This window comes from Taurulus bubalis (assembly GCF_910589615.1).
Source record: "Taurulus bubalis genome assembly, chromosome: 4".
Classification (NCBI taxonomy): Eukaryota; Metazoa; Chordata; class Actinopteri; order Perciformes; family Cottidae; genus Taurulus; species Taurulus bubalis.
The window spans coordinates 12,034,562-12,050,454 of record NC_136592.1 but is presented as its reverse complement, the minus strand read 5'-3'; the positions used below and the strand labels follow the sequence as shown (position 1 = coordinate 12,050,454).

The window sequence follows — 15,893 nt, the reverse complement described above, 5'->3', positions numbered from 1 at the left end:
CGTCAATGAGAAACTGTGTTTTTTTGTCTTACATGTTGAAATATTTAGCTGCAATAACCACCTGATATGCTGTCAAACATTGGCAAGGCAAGAAAATCTAATTTATTAAAATAGCCTATAAGTTAAAGTTCATCACTCAAACGCAGTATCATACAGTAGCATTACAGTGCTGTATCCAACCTGAGGTGTTTATATTGTAAAACTGGGGTTTAAAAAACAAAAACATAAATTGTGCAGAAGTACAAAAACACATAGGTCACATATTTTACTTGGGTATACAATGTTTTTACGTCAACCTTTAACCAGCTCTATCACACAGGCTCTCATTAGGCTTTTCAATAAGGCAAAGATAGAGCAAGACAGACTGCCCCCCCCACACACACACACACACATATACATATATATATATATATATATATATATATATATATATATATACACACACACACACACACACACACACACACACACAAAGTGTATTGTAAAAAGTTACTCTAGATGTAAAAAAGCTCAAAGGATTTGATAAAAAAGAGAAAATGTCTGTTCTCTCATAACTGTCATCACATAATTAACATCTGAGTGCTGCCCTCAGTTTAGCGGAGCGTCCTCGAGGATTCTCTTTTACATCGTCCTTTTCTGGGGTGATCACTTTTCTTCGCAGAGGAAGCCAATCAACAATTCCACCATCTCTGTTTTCATCCACCAGTTTTTCCTTCCCAGTCCCTTGCTTCCTTGGGCTGAAGTGATACTGATCTAGATTGGACAAGTCATCTCCCTGGAGGAAACGTTTTACCAGTCTGTCTTCTAGCGAATGAAAGGTGATCACGCAGAGACGTCCTCCAGGTGTCAGTACGGAGCGTGCAGCACGCAGCCCGGCATGGAGTTCGTTTAGCTCATCGTTCACAAAGATACGCAGTGCTTGGAAAGTCTTAGTGGCCACGTGTGCCGGTCTTTGGAGTCGGTCTTTACGTGAATAGAGAACAGCTGCAGGAAAAGATCCTAGAGACAAAGAGATGGGCAGAGTGAGTGGGTCTTGTGATAACTGGGTGCTCAATCTAAACAGAACTAGAAATACTGCCTCGTGATTCCCGACACCAGCTCGGGAAACAATAAAATGTTTTGAAAATGTGCAGGAGAGGCTAAAAATATTTACAACTTTCAAGAACATTTAAAAATGAGGCCAAAAACAGATGAGTGTGGACATTAAGGCTCCAACGATAAGTTGATGATTGAACTTCATTCACAGAAAGTTAAATTAACGTTGAAAATGTAAGTCATTTTTCAAGTTAATTTGAATGGTGCAGGACTTATTTGCTTTGAGACACAAATTCACTTGTCTTTTTTTCATTTTGCACAATTCAGTCAGATTGAACTCAAACGCAAAATCGCTAAATTCTCTAATTTCCTACGCTAAGAGCTCTATTTATGCTATTTTATGCCCCGCCTGCTTTCAGCTCCACCAAGGGAAAGGGCCGCCTCCTCTGGGTCAATTAGTCGACTAATCAGTCATTTTGATCTTAGTCGAAGAGTCTAAGAGTACTTTAGTCAATGTAGTAATTTCTTTATGCTTTTTCATGCTGAATTACATCTTTGGTAACATAAGATTTAAAGTGGTGCTTTTGTGTCATTTGTGAGGAACTGAGTTTTACACAACTTGTTTATTAAATACAGTAATCAAACAAAATCGTATGAGTGTTAGTCGACGAAGAATTTCTTTGGTCGAGGACGGCCCTACCATGAGTTTATACTCCGCTAAGTGATGTCCAGTCTGACTGCACCCTGAAAATTCATCCACCATAAAAACCCTACTCCTTCACCCCAGAACTACATTCATATTAGAATGACAGCACATGTGGACAGGTTGGTAGCATTTGTGACTTTCACGTTCATAACGCAGTTTCAGATTTCACATTCAATTAATGTTTTTCTTTTTCATGATCATGTGAAGTACTTTTCATAACTCTCCCCATAAACTTGATTTTTCCCGAACCTTTACCACGCATACTTGATGTTAGTTTACTATAACATCAGAAGGGAATTGTCATACAACATGCAATGTTGTATGACAATACCTCCATTGTAACTCTGACCCATGTGACCCAATGACTCATCCATGACCTTAACAATCAACAGGTGTTATCAGTGTGTGAATAACACAAAAGAGGTACAGATACCCGAGATCTCACCACCAGTCAGCAGAATAAAAGACACTCTTGATTAAAAACATACCACTGTCTTGGTATTAGTTACTGCCATATGTTCTAGTTGACTGGTAATCATCAGACATACGTAGTAGGCCGCCTCTTATTACTAATTCAAGAGGAGCCATAAAATCAAGAAAATGAAACACAAATAGAGACTAATTGGCGTTGCAGTATATCGCAAAAAACATAGCTAATTGAAAAATTCACACAAGCCAATGTAAGCAGTGGAGAACGAGCGGCTGGTCCATCAGAGGCTGTATGCGCAGCAGATGGAGGTGGAGATGGTGTTGATGTGGTTTATGTGTCCCTACAGTACCGAGGTAAATGCAGCCGAATGCCTGATCTCTTAGCTAAAGGAATGCCAAGTTTAAGTTAATTCTTAATGAGCCTAAGAGATTAGATGACAATGCCATGATTTCTATTTAAAAATGCCAAAATATTGTGTGTAGTTATCTGACTAACTGGTGCACTCAGTCTTGCTTTGGGTAAAATCAAAAAGTGATGTTTCTCTCCCCCACCAAAACCGTTCTCTACTACTGAACCATTTGCACATGCCTTTTAGAGAAGGGGAACTTTACATAAAACTATTTTCATATCTCGTCCAGTTATGTCAGTGATCCTCAAAATGCATACGCAATTAAGAGAAAGGCATTATTAATTTCAGACATGCCAAGAGGAACACTTGATGAATAACATACAGGGGGCAGAATGCATGAGGATTTGAGTACAAAAAGGTCAATAAATGTGGACATTAAAAGGTACAAGATATGAGATTGTGAGCATTTCAATGCCTCTCAAAGGCTCTCAACATAGCGAAGACGAGCTGGCGGCTCATTGTTACCATTGTGAACAGCAGTACAAACCAAGGGGAAAGTTCTGACAGAACTTAAAATGTTTAACTGAGGGGGAATCGGAGGGTGGGTCCGACACTTTCGTGACATCGCTGACAAAGTCGGTTGGGACGGAGTTATTAGCTGTAAGCTCCATATGAGAGAAGATCAGATCAGTGGCCGTGAGCTAACCAGTGAGGCACAAACACATGCACTAACATGCACTAAAAGCTTGTGCGGGACGGCCCGGCTGTATCAACAAAGCCAGTAGAAGCTTGGATAACAACACACACACACACACACACACAAAAGGGAAAGCTCAGGAAGACATTACTCACTTATGTCTTGACACAGCAATTAGTTGTTTGCTGCCATATTAATGTTCAGAATGTTAAACACAGCTCATTTAAAGGTTAAAACCAGGACTTTAACTGAAAGTGTGTACAAACTTTGGTGCACATTAATGTTGGGAAAACATTAGCTTTATGTCAATACATGGGATAAGTGTATTCCACCTTGACCAACTCATAACCCCCGCACAGAAGACAAATGAACAATTAGACACTTATATAGACCTGAAGAGAAACAGCAATAAATAGAGAAGTGAGTGATGTGGCATTTCTCTCCTCCTGCACTAAACAGCCCAAGGTGTGACTCACACTGCAATCAATACAAGGACCAGGCCCCTCTCTCTCTCTCTCTCTCGCTCTCTCTCTCTCGCTCGCTCTCTCTCAGGTCTTACAGACAGATCCATGCGGAAAAGAAGAGAATAAGATGTGTACATATAGAGGAAATCAGGTAGCTATGTAGGATGAAATGTTTTATTTTGAGCCAAAAATCCATTAATGAGAATGAAATGGCATCACCAAAAATCAGAAATGCATCAAATCTAAGTGCTTTGTTTCACCAGAAGTTTCACCGTATAATTTATTTACATGTCCTCTTGAAGTAGGTGGGGCTGAATCTCAGTTGGGCTTGGTTGTTAATCATGCAATAATGTAACGCTCTATTCAAAAGAAATATTTGTACCACTGACTCCTGCCTCATGCCTCATGATCTATCTCTAGATCATCCCTTTAGAGTTTCTCCAGGCATGTCCAACTGGTAAGATGCCCCGGGGTACACCCAGAATACACTGGAGACATTATATATCTTGTCTGGCCTTTGAACACTTTGGTGACAGGAAGAGTTGGAAAACGTGCTGGGGAGAGAGAGGGATGTCTGGAATACTCTGCTAAGCCTGCTGCCCCAAGACCTGGTCCTGGATAAGCCGAAGAGGAAGGATGGATGAATGCATCTAAAGAGTTTCAATAGCAAAAAACAAGATGCTTTTGTTCCCATCTCTGCAACAGGTTGTGTTTTTCTAAATGCATTTTAAATTGGCAGTGAAAGCTGATGTGCTAATGTTGAATTAATTCAAGTAGATCACCACACCCGATTTAAGCTTGTTGCTCAGGGTCAGAATTAAAGTTACAACACTTGTTGCCGTCTCTAAATCAATGCATCCATGTCCTACCCACTGGCTATTCAAACACACACTGACAATTGTTGCGTTGTTGTGTTGAATGCATTTGGTGCTGTAATGTAGCTAAATGTAGCTCACTTGACTCCTGCCGTCAGCATTCAGCAAAGTAAACAAACTTTCCTTTCAGTTACATGTTGGGTAGAATTCAGCAAAGCTGCTCTGCTTTCCATTTTAGGCTATTTAGGCACCTTCACAACAACAACAGTTCCCTTCAAAGTAGTATGACATGGTTGTGTCTGCATGGCTGCCTGTGCCATGTTTACATTACGTTATTTGATTTTTCATTAAGTGGAGAATTACTTTCATGAAAAAAATAACGATGTGTCCCCAGGTGTGCATACATCTTCAAAGCCTTGCTCAGTCACACAGCCATGCTTCTGTAAACGACTAAATGCAATATGGCAAGGTTACCCAATCACACTTCATGTCAAAATGCAACACATTCTTTATGAACTTTTTGTTATTTTCATATAGCAAATTCAGCATTTTGATGTTCACTGCTGTAAGATAAGGTAAACATTGTATTTATTTTTACTCCCACTTGTCATTTCTCCTGTGATTTAAAATGTTTCCTGTCAGCATCAATGTCACAATTGTTCATAGAGCCCCCATGGAACTTTTTCAAATCAAAACCTCTTGGATGGTTTCAAATAGACATTGGTGGTGACTCGGTTTGCTCTTCAAGAAAGATCAAACAGCTGCTCTTACTCACACCTGTTCTCCTTGGGTGACACTGACGCACATACTGCTCTGTGCAATAAGACATCTCACTCGTTCAGCAGCTCAAATCTAGAAACACACGGCTAAAAGGAAAAACAATCAGTGAAGACAAACAATGTAATCCCGGCTTAATGCACGACTGTGTCATGTGTGTGAGCATATGTGGGTGTTTGCATTTTTGTCAGGGGTGTGTGCATATTTGTGAGCAGAGGAACAGGGAAAAAGAGGGGGGAAATAACACAAAAAAGCAATATGGAAGGAGCGAGCGAGCGAGAGAGAGAGAGAGAGAGAGAGCGAGACAGAGAGAGAGAGACAGAGATGTGTTCCTGTGTGAGATACTGTTTGCTTTCAAGGCATTAGCCACATTCTGTTGCAGCCAACTCCAGCTGTCTTTGTCTCAGATGTAGAAGAAAGGCACCCAACGCAGAGGCAGGAGAGAAGATACTGACTAAGGTCACAGTCCACGTAATTTTCTGAGACAAATGCGTCCCACAGGGAGACAGCCTTAATAACTTTACTCGTGTTTTATTTTTCCCTCGTAGCCTCCAGAATGCTGCGGGGAATTAATCAGTAAGTAATAAGTGTCTATCTACCTGCCACCACGCTGGCCAGCTGCTGTGTCTGGGTGATGGGGTTGACACGTCGTGCCTTCACAATGGCTGACGCTATTTTCCTGGCGTGTCTTTCTTCCCCATATGCAGTGAGGATGGATGCAAGAGCCTGTTGATCTAAGGTATTCACGACGTCAGCAGCACAGGGCATGTCGGGGTACCTACGCACAAAGAGAAGCCCAATTAAGCCGCTTGACGTCACGTCCTTGCTGACAGTGGTGGATTCTGACAACTCTGAGATACAGCTGAAATCCTTTATGGCTGACAGTTGTGAATAGAATGATTGTGAGGGAATGAAACGAGAGATGCAGCTTGTGCAGTAGCCTAAAATGGGTTATCTTAGCTGGTAGCTTTGCACATCATGTTGACCTTGTTGACACACACCTTGATAAATATTAGAAGGACATGAATGACGCTGCTTAACATGTCTGCAACACGGTTTTACACTGAAGTACATTGACACACTTTCGCAGTGTTACACATCAGCCTTTGATAATATTGACTTATAGTGCTGCTATAATTCAATTAATTGTGTCGCCTTTTTATGGGTGCAAAATGAATGTTAGTATTACAATTAAATTACGAAAGCACTTATTTTAAGTTATTGCCAATGTTGTATATTCAAAAGGAAAGCTTTACTAATAACTCATTTAAAATTGCAAACACTAGTAATTGAGTTTTTAATGATAAATCAGCAGATACTCCTTTAATTACATGCACACTTATCTAGAACACATTTTTTATGAGGATCCATGAAATAAGAATTGTTACAAATATATATATATACTGAACATGACCTATTACAGATGAACATAACGTTTGTGAAATGATGACTCCGTTTTCAATTTATATAGCTTTAGCATTTATTGCTACTTGTGGGCCCATATATGTATACACAAATAGTAAATAAGTGAAATATACTTCTATCAGCTTGTTGATATATCGGTCTGTCTCTGCTTTAAAGTTTATTTTAACATGTAATGTTCACACACTATGACACAAACTCAATTATGCCTAAAATTGACCAAAAACAAATTCACAAGAAGTTGCTTGTCAGGAAAGCATATGTTGTTTAAATCGTTAAGCAATAACAATAATTGTTTATTAAAAATATAATTTACTTGTTAGTTATTTTACTTTGTATTTTTTTCAAATTTAAGAGAAAAGATAATTAACAAAGTCTATGAAGCCATGTTATTGGTAGCCCATTTTATTAGCTGCACTTCAACATTACTGATCCAATGAGCACTGAAGCAATTCAAGGCACCAATAACTCTAATTATCTAGCACCTCTCAGCATTGGTTATTAGTAAAATAAAGTAAAATGGTATTTTTATGACAGTTTTGTTAATGCAGCAGTGTTAATCACATTTAGATCCATACACACAGACTCCATACTCCGTATGTTGCAAATCTCTTACCTCTCTCCATCCATTCTCATGTCCAAGGGCCCATCCTTACTGAGGGAGAAGCCTCTCTGCGCCTGATCCATTTGCATGGAGGAGCAGCCAGCATCCAACAGGACCGCATCAATGCTGCCTGGCTTAAGGTTCATGTTGGACAGCAGGGCTTCAAGCTCGCTGAATCGGCCAAGCAATGGCTTTACACGACCACTGGAGAAAGGATTAGGGAACGTAATAGAGTTATTAGACATTTGTATATCGATACATATGGCTGCTGTTTTTATAATCCATTTAAACAAGGCCATTATGTTAAGAAATGCTACTTTATTGCAGTGACATCCAGTGTTTTAAAAAGTATAGTAATATTTAATATTAACTAGTAATAAAAAGACAATAAGAGAAAAAAAAAATCAGTTTCAGTTGAGTCAGACATTTGAATACAACTAACTCGTGCGTTAAAAATACAACCAACATTCAACATTCAGCAAGTCAAGGTAATATTAAGCATTTTAAGCAGACGTGTTCATGGGAAGACCACATGAGAGACTCGATTCAATGAAAACACACAACAGCGGGAGTACTTTTCCAGTCAACCTTTTAAAAATAAATCAGGTGTTTCCTTGGAAGCCCACAAACTGACTTTGTGAGCCTATTCAGATGCTTCCTCGTCACTGACAGAGCAAGACACTATGTACACACTTCCACATGCACGAGTGGTGAGATCCTCCAGCCACATTCATCCATTTTTCATTTGACCTTTTAACATTGTGTAAACAAGGATGATGGCAGAGAAGCGCAACAGGAGCTACTACCATATATACATTAGGAGCAAAGGGTCTTCTTCAGCCTCCTCCACCCATTGATGTTAGTGAAGTTATTACTGGTAGTAAAAGTGACCGAAATATCTTATTGTCATTTCCAAATGACAAACATCTCCTTTTGTACATCACAGACCAAACAGCAAAAGCTAAACAGATCCAACCTCCTTATCTAGCACTCAGTACAATGTGTAATCTGTGTGAGGTTAACATGAATCTGCTTTAAAAGGCTAAAGTAATATGTTTTAGACCTCAATTATGGGACCTAAACAGGGAATTTCAGCTCCAGCACTAATGATCTCTCCACATGTCTTAGTAAATACTACCGCTGCTATTGGTATCCGGTGTCATTCATTCACTCATTTAATGGCAAGCAATTAAGTTTGCCTACTGTTTAATAAGCATTTTCCCAATGTCTCGCTGTTCATAATGACATATTTGTAAGCTTCGTACAGCTAAGCACACATGGTTCTGTTTACGTTCTATGAACTGTAGTCAAGACGGACAAGTTTAAATGAAGCGAAGAGAGGGGTATTAGCAAAGTGAAGGAAAATAGTTGGATAATATGCTCTCAATGTGCAGTAGATAATAATCTCTGTATATTTCAATAGTGCAATTCAGAATGCAATTTTTGTTTTCCTTATCTTTTACATTATTCACAATACACATGCAACAAATTCAGCTATAGTATGACCACAACATTGGATACAGTCAACGTATAAGCTGCTTCTTTATGCTGGCCAGGCCTATGTGTTGTGATGAAATTAGATCTTTATTTAGATATTGAACTGTTAAAAAATCTGAACCATCAATCACAGTAGAATATAATAACTTTTAACTCCAAGCCGTGTAAACATGTATTACGATTATTATGACTTAACTCAAATAAAAAACAACAAAGCATTGCAGAACAATAGTTTATGAAAACTAAATATGAATCACACTGGTCTTATCAGTTTTCCAACAGATCCCACACAGTTAAAATAGTTAGAGAACTCAAAGCCTTGTTGTTAATCATTTCTACATCTGCTTCCAGATCGAGGTCAAGAAGTACAGGGGAGACTTTGCTACTCTTACAACAATGTCATATGTAAACATGTGGGTTCCACTTAAACCCGCCCTTGGCCTTGGCCATTTTCACACAGTAGCTCTGCGAGCTTCAAAGCTTTGTGTGGCGAGGCATTTTAAAAGTTGTTTTCTTCATCTACTCCCACCCGCATATGTCACATGGAGCGTAGGGCAGCATCTGTGCATGTGAAGCTCAGGGGGCAAAAGTGTCTCCACCCCTCTGGTTGGTTAGACAGTGTAGTATTCAAGAAAACAAACATTGTTCCTTTAATAGCAGCTTTTGCGATTTAAAAATGACATTCTATTAAATCGTGATTGATTAATCGTTCAGCCCTGGTGTGCAGCATGTCCGCTTCCCCAGGATCAATTTGAGAGGTTCTTACTCTCAAAATAACATGAGGTTTTGCTAATATTTGTCAAACACTAAAGACCCTCTCTACTTGGCAGGACATAACCCCGAGGCACGTACACACGCCATGCTTGCATTGTTTTTAAGTGGAGGCTAGTAGTCAACTTGCAAATCAAAACTATTTTATCAGAATTGAAAATTAATTAAATAAATTAGTCGGCTTGACTTAGTAGTTGTCTGTTTGGCCAGCAGCAGCCGCTTATATCCGGTGACCATGCCACTTGCCGCTCTCAATAAGAAGGAAAAATAAAGTTGTTTGCATCCTGCATCAATCAAACTACTACTTATTCTCTCTTCCTCCTGTTCTAAGGCAATTGAGGAGCACTGGGGCACCTCAATATGAATTTTAGTCAGTGTCTGTAAAACTGGTTGCAAAATGTGCTTCCATGTAGAGTTATCTATTGCCATTAGCTTCCAATTAGCTGCTGCTCTATTGCTCCCCTATAGTTCTGTTAAAGTTGGTCATAAAGCAGCACCAGTAATTGAACTGTATTGATACCAGTAAGCAGCATCGGTATCAATATAGGGATTGATAAAATACAGGTATTGACACCTTTCCCATTTAGAAGACATTTTAATATTTTTGATATTTGCCCCTTTTATGTTGACAATAATGAATCCACCTTTCTCAAGATGAACTAGGGGCATGCAAGGAAAGAACACAAATTGGCAGGTCCTCTATTTCAAAACCCACTGAAGACAAAATGTCAAGGGAGCATCTCACCCACGCTGCAAGGGCCTTCCTTTGCTTTTCTGTTGTTATTCACCATCTTGCACCGTGATTGATTTGTTGAAAAATCTATAGTAAAGGCTTTGTTGTTCTCTCCCATCAACTCCGCAAGCTTTTTCTTTAACTTTTTTCTCACTAACACTCTACCTATTTTTTGGGGTCTTTTTGGTGACAGTTTAGACACTTTTTATTTCATTCATTTTCAAGAACTTTAGACATTCTGGGTTCTCGTTCAAACATTTTTATTGGAGGTCAAGCTGTATTGTGCGAATGATTATCTTGTTACCTCAAAGCTAGTTGCTAACATACAACAACTGCCATTCAATCCATTTATCAAAGCTTTGTTTTTGTTTTAGCAGAAAAGAGCTCCCTCCCACTGCTGGAAATGATGAGATTGAACAGAGTTGTAAATGAAAACAAAAGCAATGCAACTTTAAGACAGTTCAGAGTGGGGGCAAAAAAAGATTAACGTGAAAATCATGTGATTCTTATCCTCTACATTTTGGAATTGATTTCCAAATGTCTGAAATCAAATAATGACATTTTTTAGATGACAGAGAAAAATGAACAGCCATTATTTACTTAAATCTGAATGATTCCAAATATTGAAGAGTAAAAAGTTTAATTTGAGCACATTTAATGTGGATCCCTGATAGAAGGTGCTCCCTTGAAACACAAGGCCTGTAGCCAAGCCACTGCTTGCAGACGGTCTCGTCTTGGCCTACCCCGGCCTCCTCCTCCACAACACGCAACACAAACAGCCAAAAGAGAAAACTGGACCAACACCATATCTTCCACGCACAATAGGAAACAGAAAATGCAGACCTGTGTTAAATGTGCTTGGAAACTAAATTAGCCACGAAGGTCAATTTGAGTTGTCACTACAACATTACGCACAAACTCAAAGTACATCAAAGCTGCCAGAGTCACCGTCACAGAAGAAAAACGCGGCAGCAGAGTCGTACCTAAGCCACGATAACACAGGAGTCCTCTCTCATGGTGTCTCACGCCATTTCTCTTTCAAGCAAAGAAGCCCTTGTCAGGAGGAAAAACAGTGAAGAAAATCTGCAGTAGAGGCGTAAACATGTATCTCACTGCATTTCTTGAAAAAACCTGCCATGTGTAGCTAGTTGAGGTTCGACATTGACCTCGAGAGGTTAGGGTCAGGATAGCCCATTGAACCGAACACAGACAGCTAGCTAAAGTTTTTGGAAATGATGACATGACTCAGAACTTTGAAACAGTCTGTCTGGTCACACAGTTAAAAAAAATTAAAAAAAGTCAACAAACAAGTCATGCATGATTAGTACTTCTCCATGGCGTTGGATGAGAGTACAGATGTGATGGATGATAGCCAGCTATTCACAGCTTATTTGAAGTGCACAAAGAGTTATTGAAATTGGTAGCTTTGTGTGACACTCCGAGGACAAGGATGTTTTTAACATTCACAAAAGTGTTGTATGGCAGCACGGAGGCTAGTGCTGGGCGGTATACCATATCACCTGGTATACCGATTTTAATTTCAAATTCAAATTTTTCATATTGCTGACCGCAGAATAAGTCACCATAAACCTACATATTGCTCCATCATTTGTGGGAAACCGGAAGAAGGTGGTGGAGGACACTGAAGAAATTATTATCCATATTGGATAACCCGGACCACCCTCTCCACCACCTACTGCAGAGACTGCGGATCACTTTCTCCAACAGACTCATCCAGCTCTGCTGTCACAAGGACAAATACAGAAGATAATTCATGCAATAAGACAATAAATCACCTCTGGCCAAATCAATCAACTATAACACCGCTACACTGTGGTTTGTTTGTTTGGCTACATCGTTGCACTATTGTTTTGTTAGATTTTGTATATATTGTACATTTTTTATATTTTATTCCTTACCTGCATGTATAAATGCTGCTGTAGCACAAAAAGGTTCCCCTTGCGGGATTAATAAAGTATCTATCTATCTAAGATGCATTAGACTCATTGGGCTCCTCCAAAATAGCTTTGACTGTCCAATGCATCATACATCAGGTGGGTAATGTAAATGCTTATGAATATTAACAAAATAGTATTTTTGTATCATAGGCTTAATTGTATTTCATTCAAGAGGCCGTGTGCACCCAGATAATAAACTTCAACCATGTCATGGATTGAGGATTGGAGGACAGCATTCAATACGATACAAGTGCTTACTACAGTAAACTCAGAGAAACAGATTTTTCTCTGCAACATAGCCGTCCTTTCAGATATTACCTTGCATATCAATCACATGAATATGCAGTTGCAGGGAGGAGGCCAAACTGTATCGGATCTCTTTGCACACATGAACACATTTCAACAATAGGAAGACCTGTTCAAAGAACCATTCGACCATTCAGATTTGGCACACTCTCTTGCCTGTGAAGAGATGCGCAAAAAAAAAAAAATGTCCGAATGCAAGAAAACATCCCTCAAGTACAGAGCTGACATAGAAACTCTGCAGCAGCAGTTCAAGAACCCCATTCTACACCATGCAGCCACAAATTACGTTGTTTAACCGCCCCGCTGCGGTCAGTGAGACCCCTTTCAAGCAAAGCGCAATGAGAAGGGAATTTCATTTGGGAGACAACTAGCCGAGTCCCGCTTTCAACTCCAGGGATTTTGCAATCTCAATGGCCAGCATGTTTGGGAGCACTTACATCTGCGAGATCAGCTTCCTCCACAATGAAGCACAACAAGTCAAACGAGAGAAACAGGCTGACAGCCTTCCAGCTCATGCAGATTGGATGCACAAACATTGACATTCAGTATATTGCACAGCAGCAGGAGAGGCCAGAAGTATCTCATTGAGACAGAACTTTATACTGATCCACCTGCGAGTGAGTGTCAATGGCTTTTGAGATAAATGCATGCTTATTTGAAACACGTCATGGAATTGGAAGGGAGAATAGCAATTGACTACAAGCATGAATATTAGTTGTTGCACTTAGTGTTACTCATTGAATGATGATTTTTGAGACATTGAAATTAAGGTATATTACTCCGGAATGTGAATGTTTTGTGTCTTTGTTAAGCTTAAATGTAGAGACACATTAATCCATGTGTTTGAATAAGGCAAATATAAATATTGGTGTAAACCTCTTTGATTATTAATATATATTTTGATATTTGCATTAAATTAGGAGCTATTATCAGCTAATTGATTGATGGGGTTCCAGTATCCTACTGGTGGAAGTGCATGGTCTCAATCTGGCCCTCTGGTAGTGAGGATTACATTTGTGTGGCCCTTTCCATCGTCAAAGCTCATTCCTGACCTACAGTGAATGAGTATATATATATATATATATATATATATATATATATATTGTTTTCAATTACTGCAATAGCTATCTTTTATACAATACTAATAACTATATAATAATAATCTAAGGCGTGTAATTATGGCAATTAAAATCCTGTAGTCTGTGTGTCCACCCACACGCAGGTGATGAACATACCTTCCACTAGACACTGCGATTTCTTCACCAACACGTTTTTGTAAGCCACTGAAGGATTTAAAAATATGCAAAACAGTTATATAACATTTCTAAATTATTAACTTCTTTATGTGGCTTAGACACAGTGTTGGAGATATAAATGCCTTATGTAAGGTCTTATATTATTAAAGAGGACACATTTCAGTGGTGTATGTGCTGAGGTCCAAGTGTGGGCTCATAATTGCTTAAGTGATCTCAGCTATTTTTAGTTGTAGCACCCTACAACATTGACATCATTCAAGTTTGTGTTGTTCCGGCATCCCACTGGATCAACCTATCACTGCATATGATCTTCCCAAAACTCACAGAAACAATTCAAAGCCTCAAAGATTGAATCATGGGATATGTGAAATGCCAGTGACAAGATTAAGAGACAATGCTGATGAGACTAGTGTTAGTCAATGGTGGATCCAATGACCAAAAACAAATGTCAGTATATAACCATTATATATATATATATACACACATACATATACACTCACCTAAAGGATTATTAGGAACACCTGTTCAATTCCTCATTAATGCAATTATCTAATCAACCAATCACATGGCAGTTGCTTCAATGCATTTAGGGGTGTGGTCCTGGTCAAGACAATCTCCTGAACTCCAAACTGAATGTCAGAATGGGAAAGAAATGTGATTTAAGCAATTTTGAGCGTGGCATGGTTGTTGGTGCCAGACGGGCCGGTCTGAGTATTTCACAATCTGCTCAGTTACTGGGATTTTCACACACAACCATTTCTAGGGTTTACAAAGAATGGTGTGAAACGGGAAAAACATCCAGTATGCGGCAGTCCTGTGGGCGAAAATGCCTTGTTAATGCTAGAGGTCAGAGGAGAATGGGCCAACTGATTCAAGCTGATAGAAGAGCAACTTTGACTGAAATAACCACTCGTTACAACCGGGGTATGCAGCAAAGCATTTGTGAAGCCACAACACGCACAACCTTGAGGCGGATGGGCTACAACAGCAGAAGACCCCATCGGGTACCACTCATCTCCACTACAAATAGGAAAAAGAGGCTACAATTTGCAAGAGCTCACCAAAATTGGACAGTTGAAGACTGGAAAAATGTTGCCTGGTCTGATGAGTCTCGATTTCTGTCGAGACATTCAGATGGTAGAGTCAGAATTTGGCATACACAGAATGAGAACATGGATCCATCATGCCTTGTTACCACTGTGCAGGCTGGTGGTGGTGGAGTAATGGTGTGGGGGATGTTTTCTTGGCACACTTTAGGGCCCTTAGTGCCAATTGGGCATGGTTTAAATGCCACGGCCTACCTGAGCATTGTTTCTGACCATGTCCATCCCTTTATGGCCACCATGTACCCATCCTCTGATGGCTACTTCCAGCAGGATAATGCACCATGTCACAAAGCTCCAATCATTTCTAATTGGTTTCTTGAACATGACTGAGTTCACTGTACTAAAATGGCCCCCACAGTCACCAGATCTCAACCCAATAGAGCATCTTTGGGATGTGGTGGAACGGGAGCTTCGTGCCCTGGATGTGCATCCCACAAAGTTCTGAAGGCGAAAGGGGGTCAAACACAGTATTAGTATGGTGTTCCTAATAATCCTTTAGGTGAGTGTATATATATACAAACACACACACACACACAGTATACATATATATACACATACATATACACACACATATATATATATACATATACATATACACACACATATATATATATATATATATATATATATATATATATATATATATATATACACATACACATACATGTACATATATATACACATGTACATATATATACATGTACATATACATATATATATATATATATATATATATATATATATATATAAATATATATATATATATAAATATATATATAAAGTCCTCAGTTGGACTTTATTTAAATGTTGAGTTGTATCAGGGTTGTATCAGGGTTTCTTGACTGAAAGAGATATATATATATATATATATATATATACACATACATACATACATACATACATACATACGTATGTATGTATGTATGTATGTATGTATGTATGTATGTATGTATGTATGTACATATAT

The 15,893-nt window shown here is 39.0% G+C and overlaps 1 protein-coding gene across 1 annotated transcript in view; it reads right to left on the bottom strand.

Annotated features, from left to right (window-relative positions):
• Positions 1 to 466: 466 nt before the first annotated feature.
• Positions 467 to 15,893, bottom strand: part of mettl15 (methyltransferase 15, mitochondrial 12S rRNA N4-cytidine) — a gene marked incomplete at its 5' end in the record, with an annotated part of 45,076 nt that continues 29,649 nt past the window's right edge. The window contains 3 exons of the mRNA XM_079217515.1: positions 467 to 999; positions 5,873 to 6,051; positions 7,312 to 7,503. Coding sequence (XP_079073641.1) covers positions 569 to 999; positions 5,873 to 6,051; positions 7,312 to 7,503 — 802 coding nt within the window. The 3' untranslated portion in view covers positions 467 to 568. The remainder of the gene's footprint in view (positions 1,000 to 5,872; positions 6,052 to 7,311; positions 7,504 to 15,893) is intronic.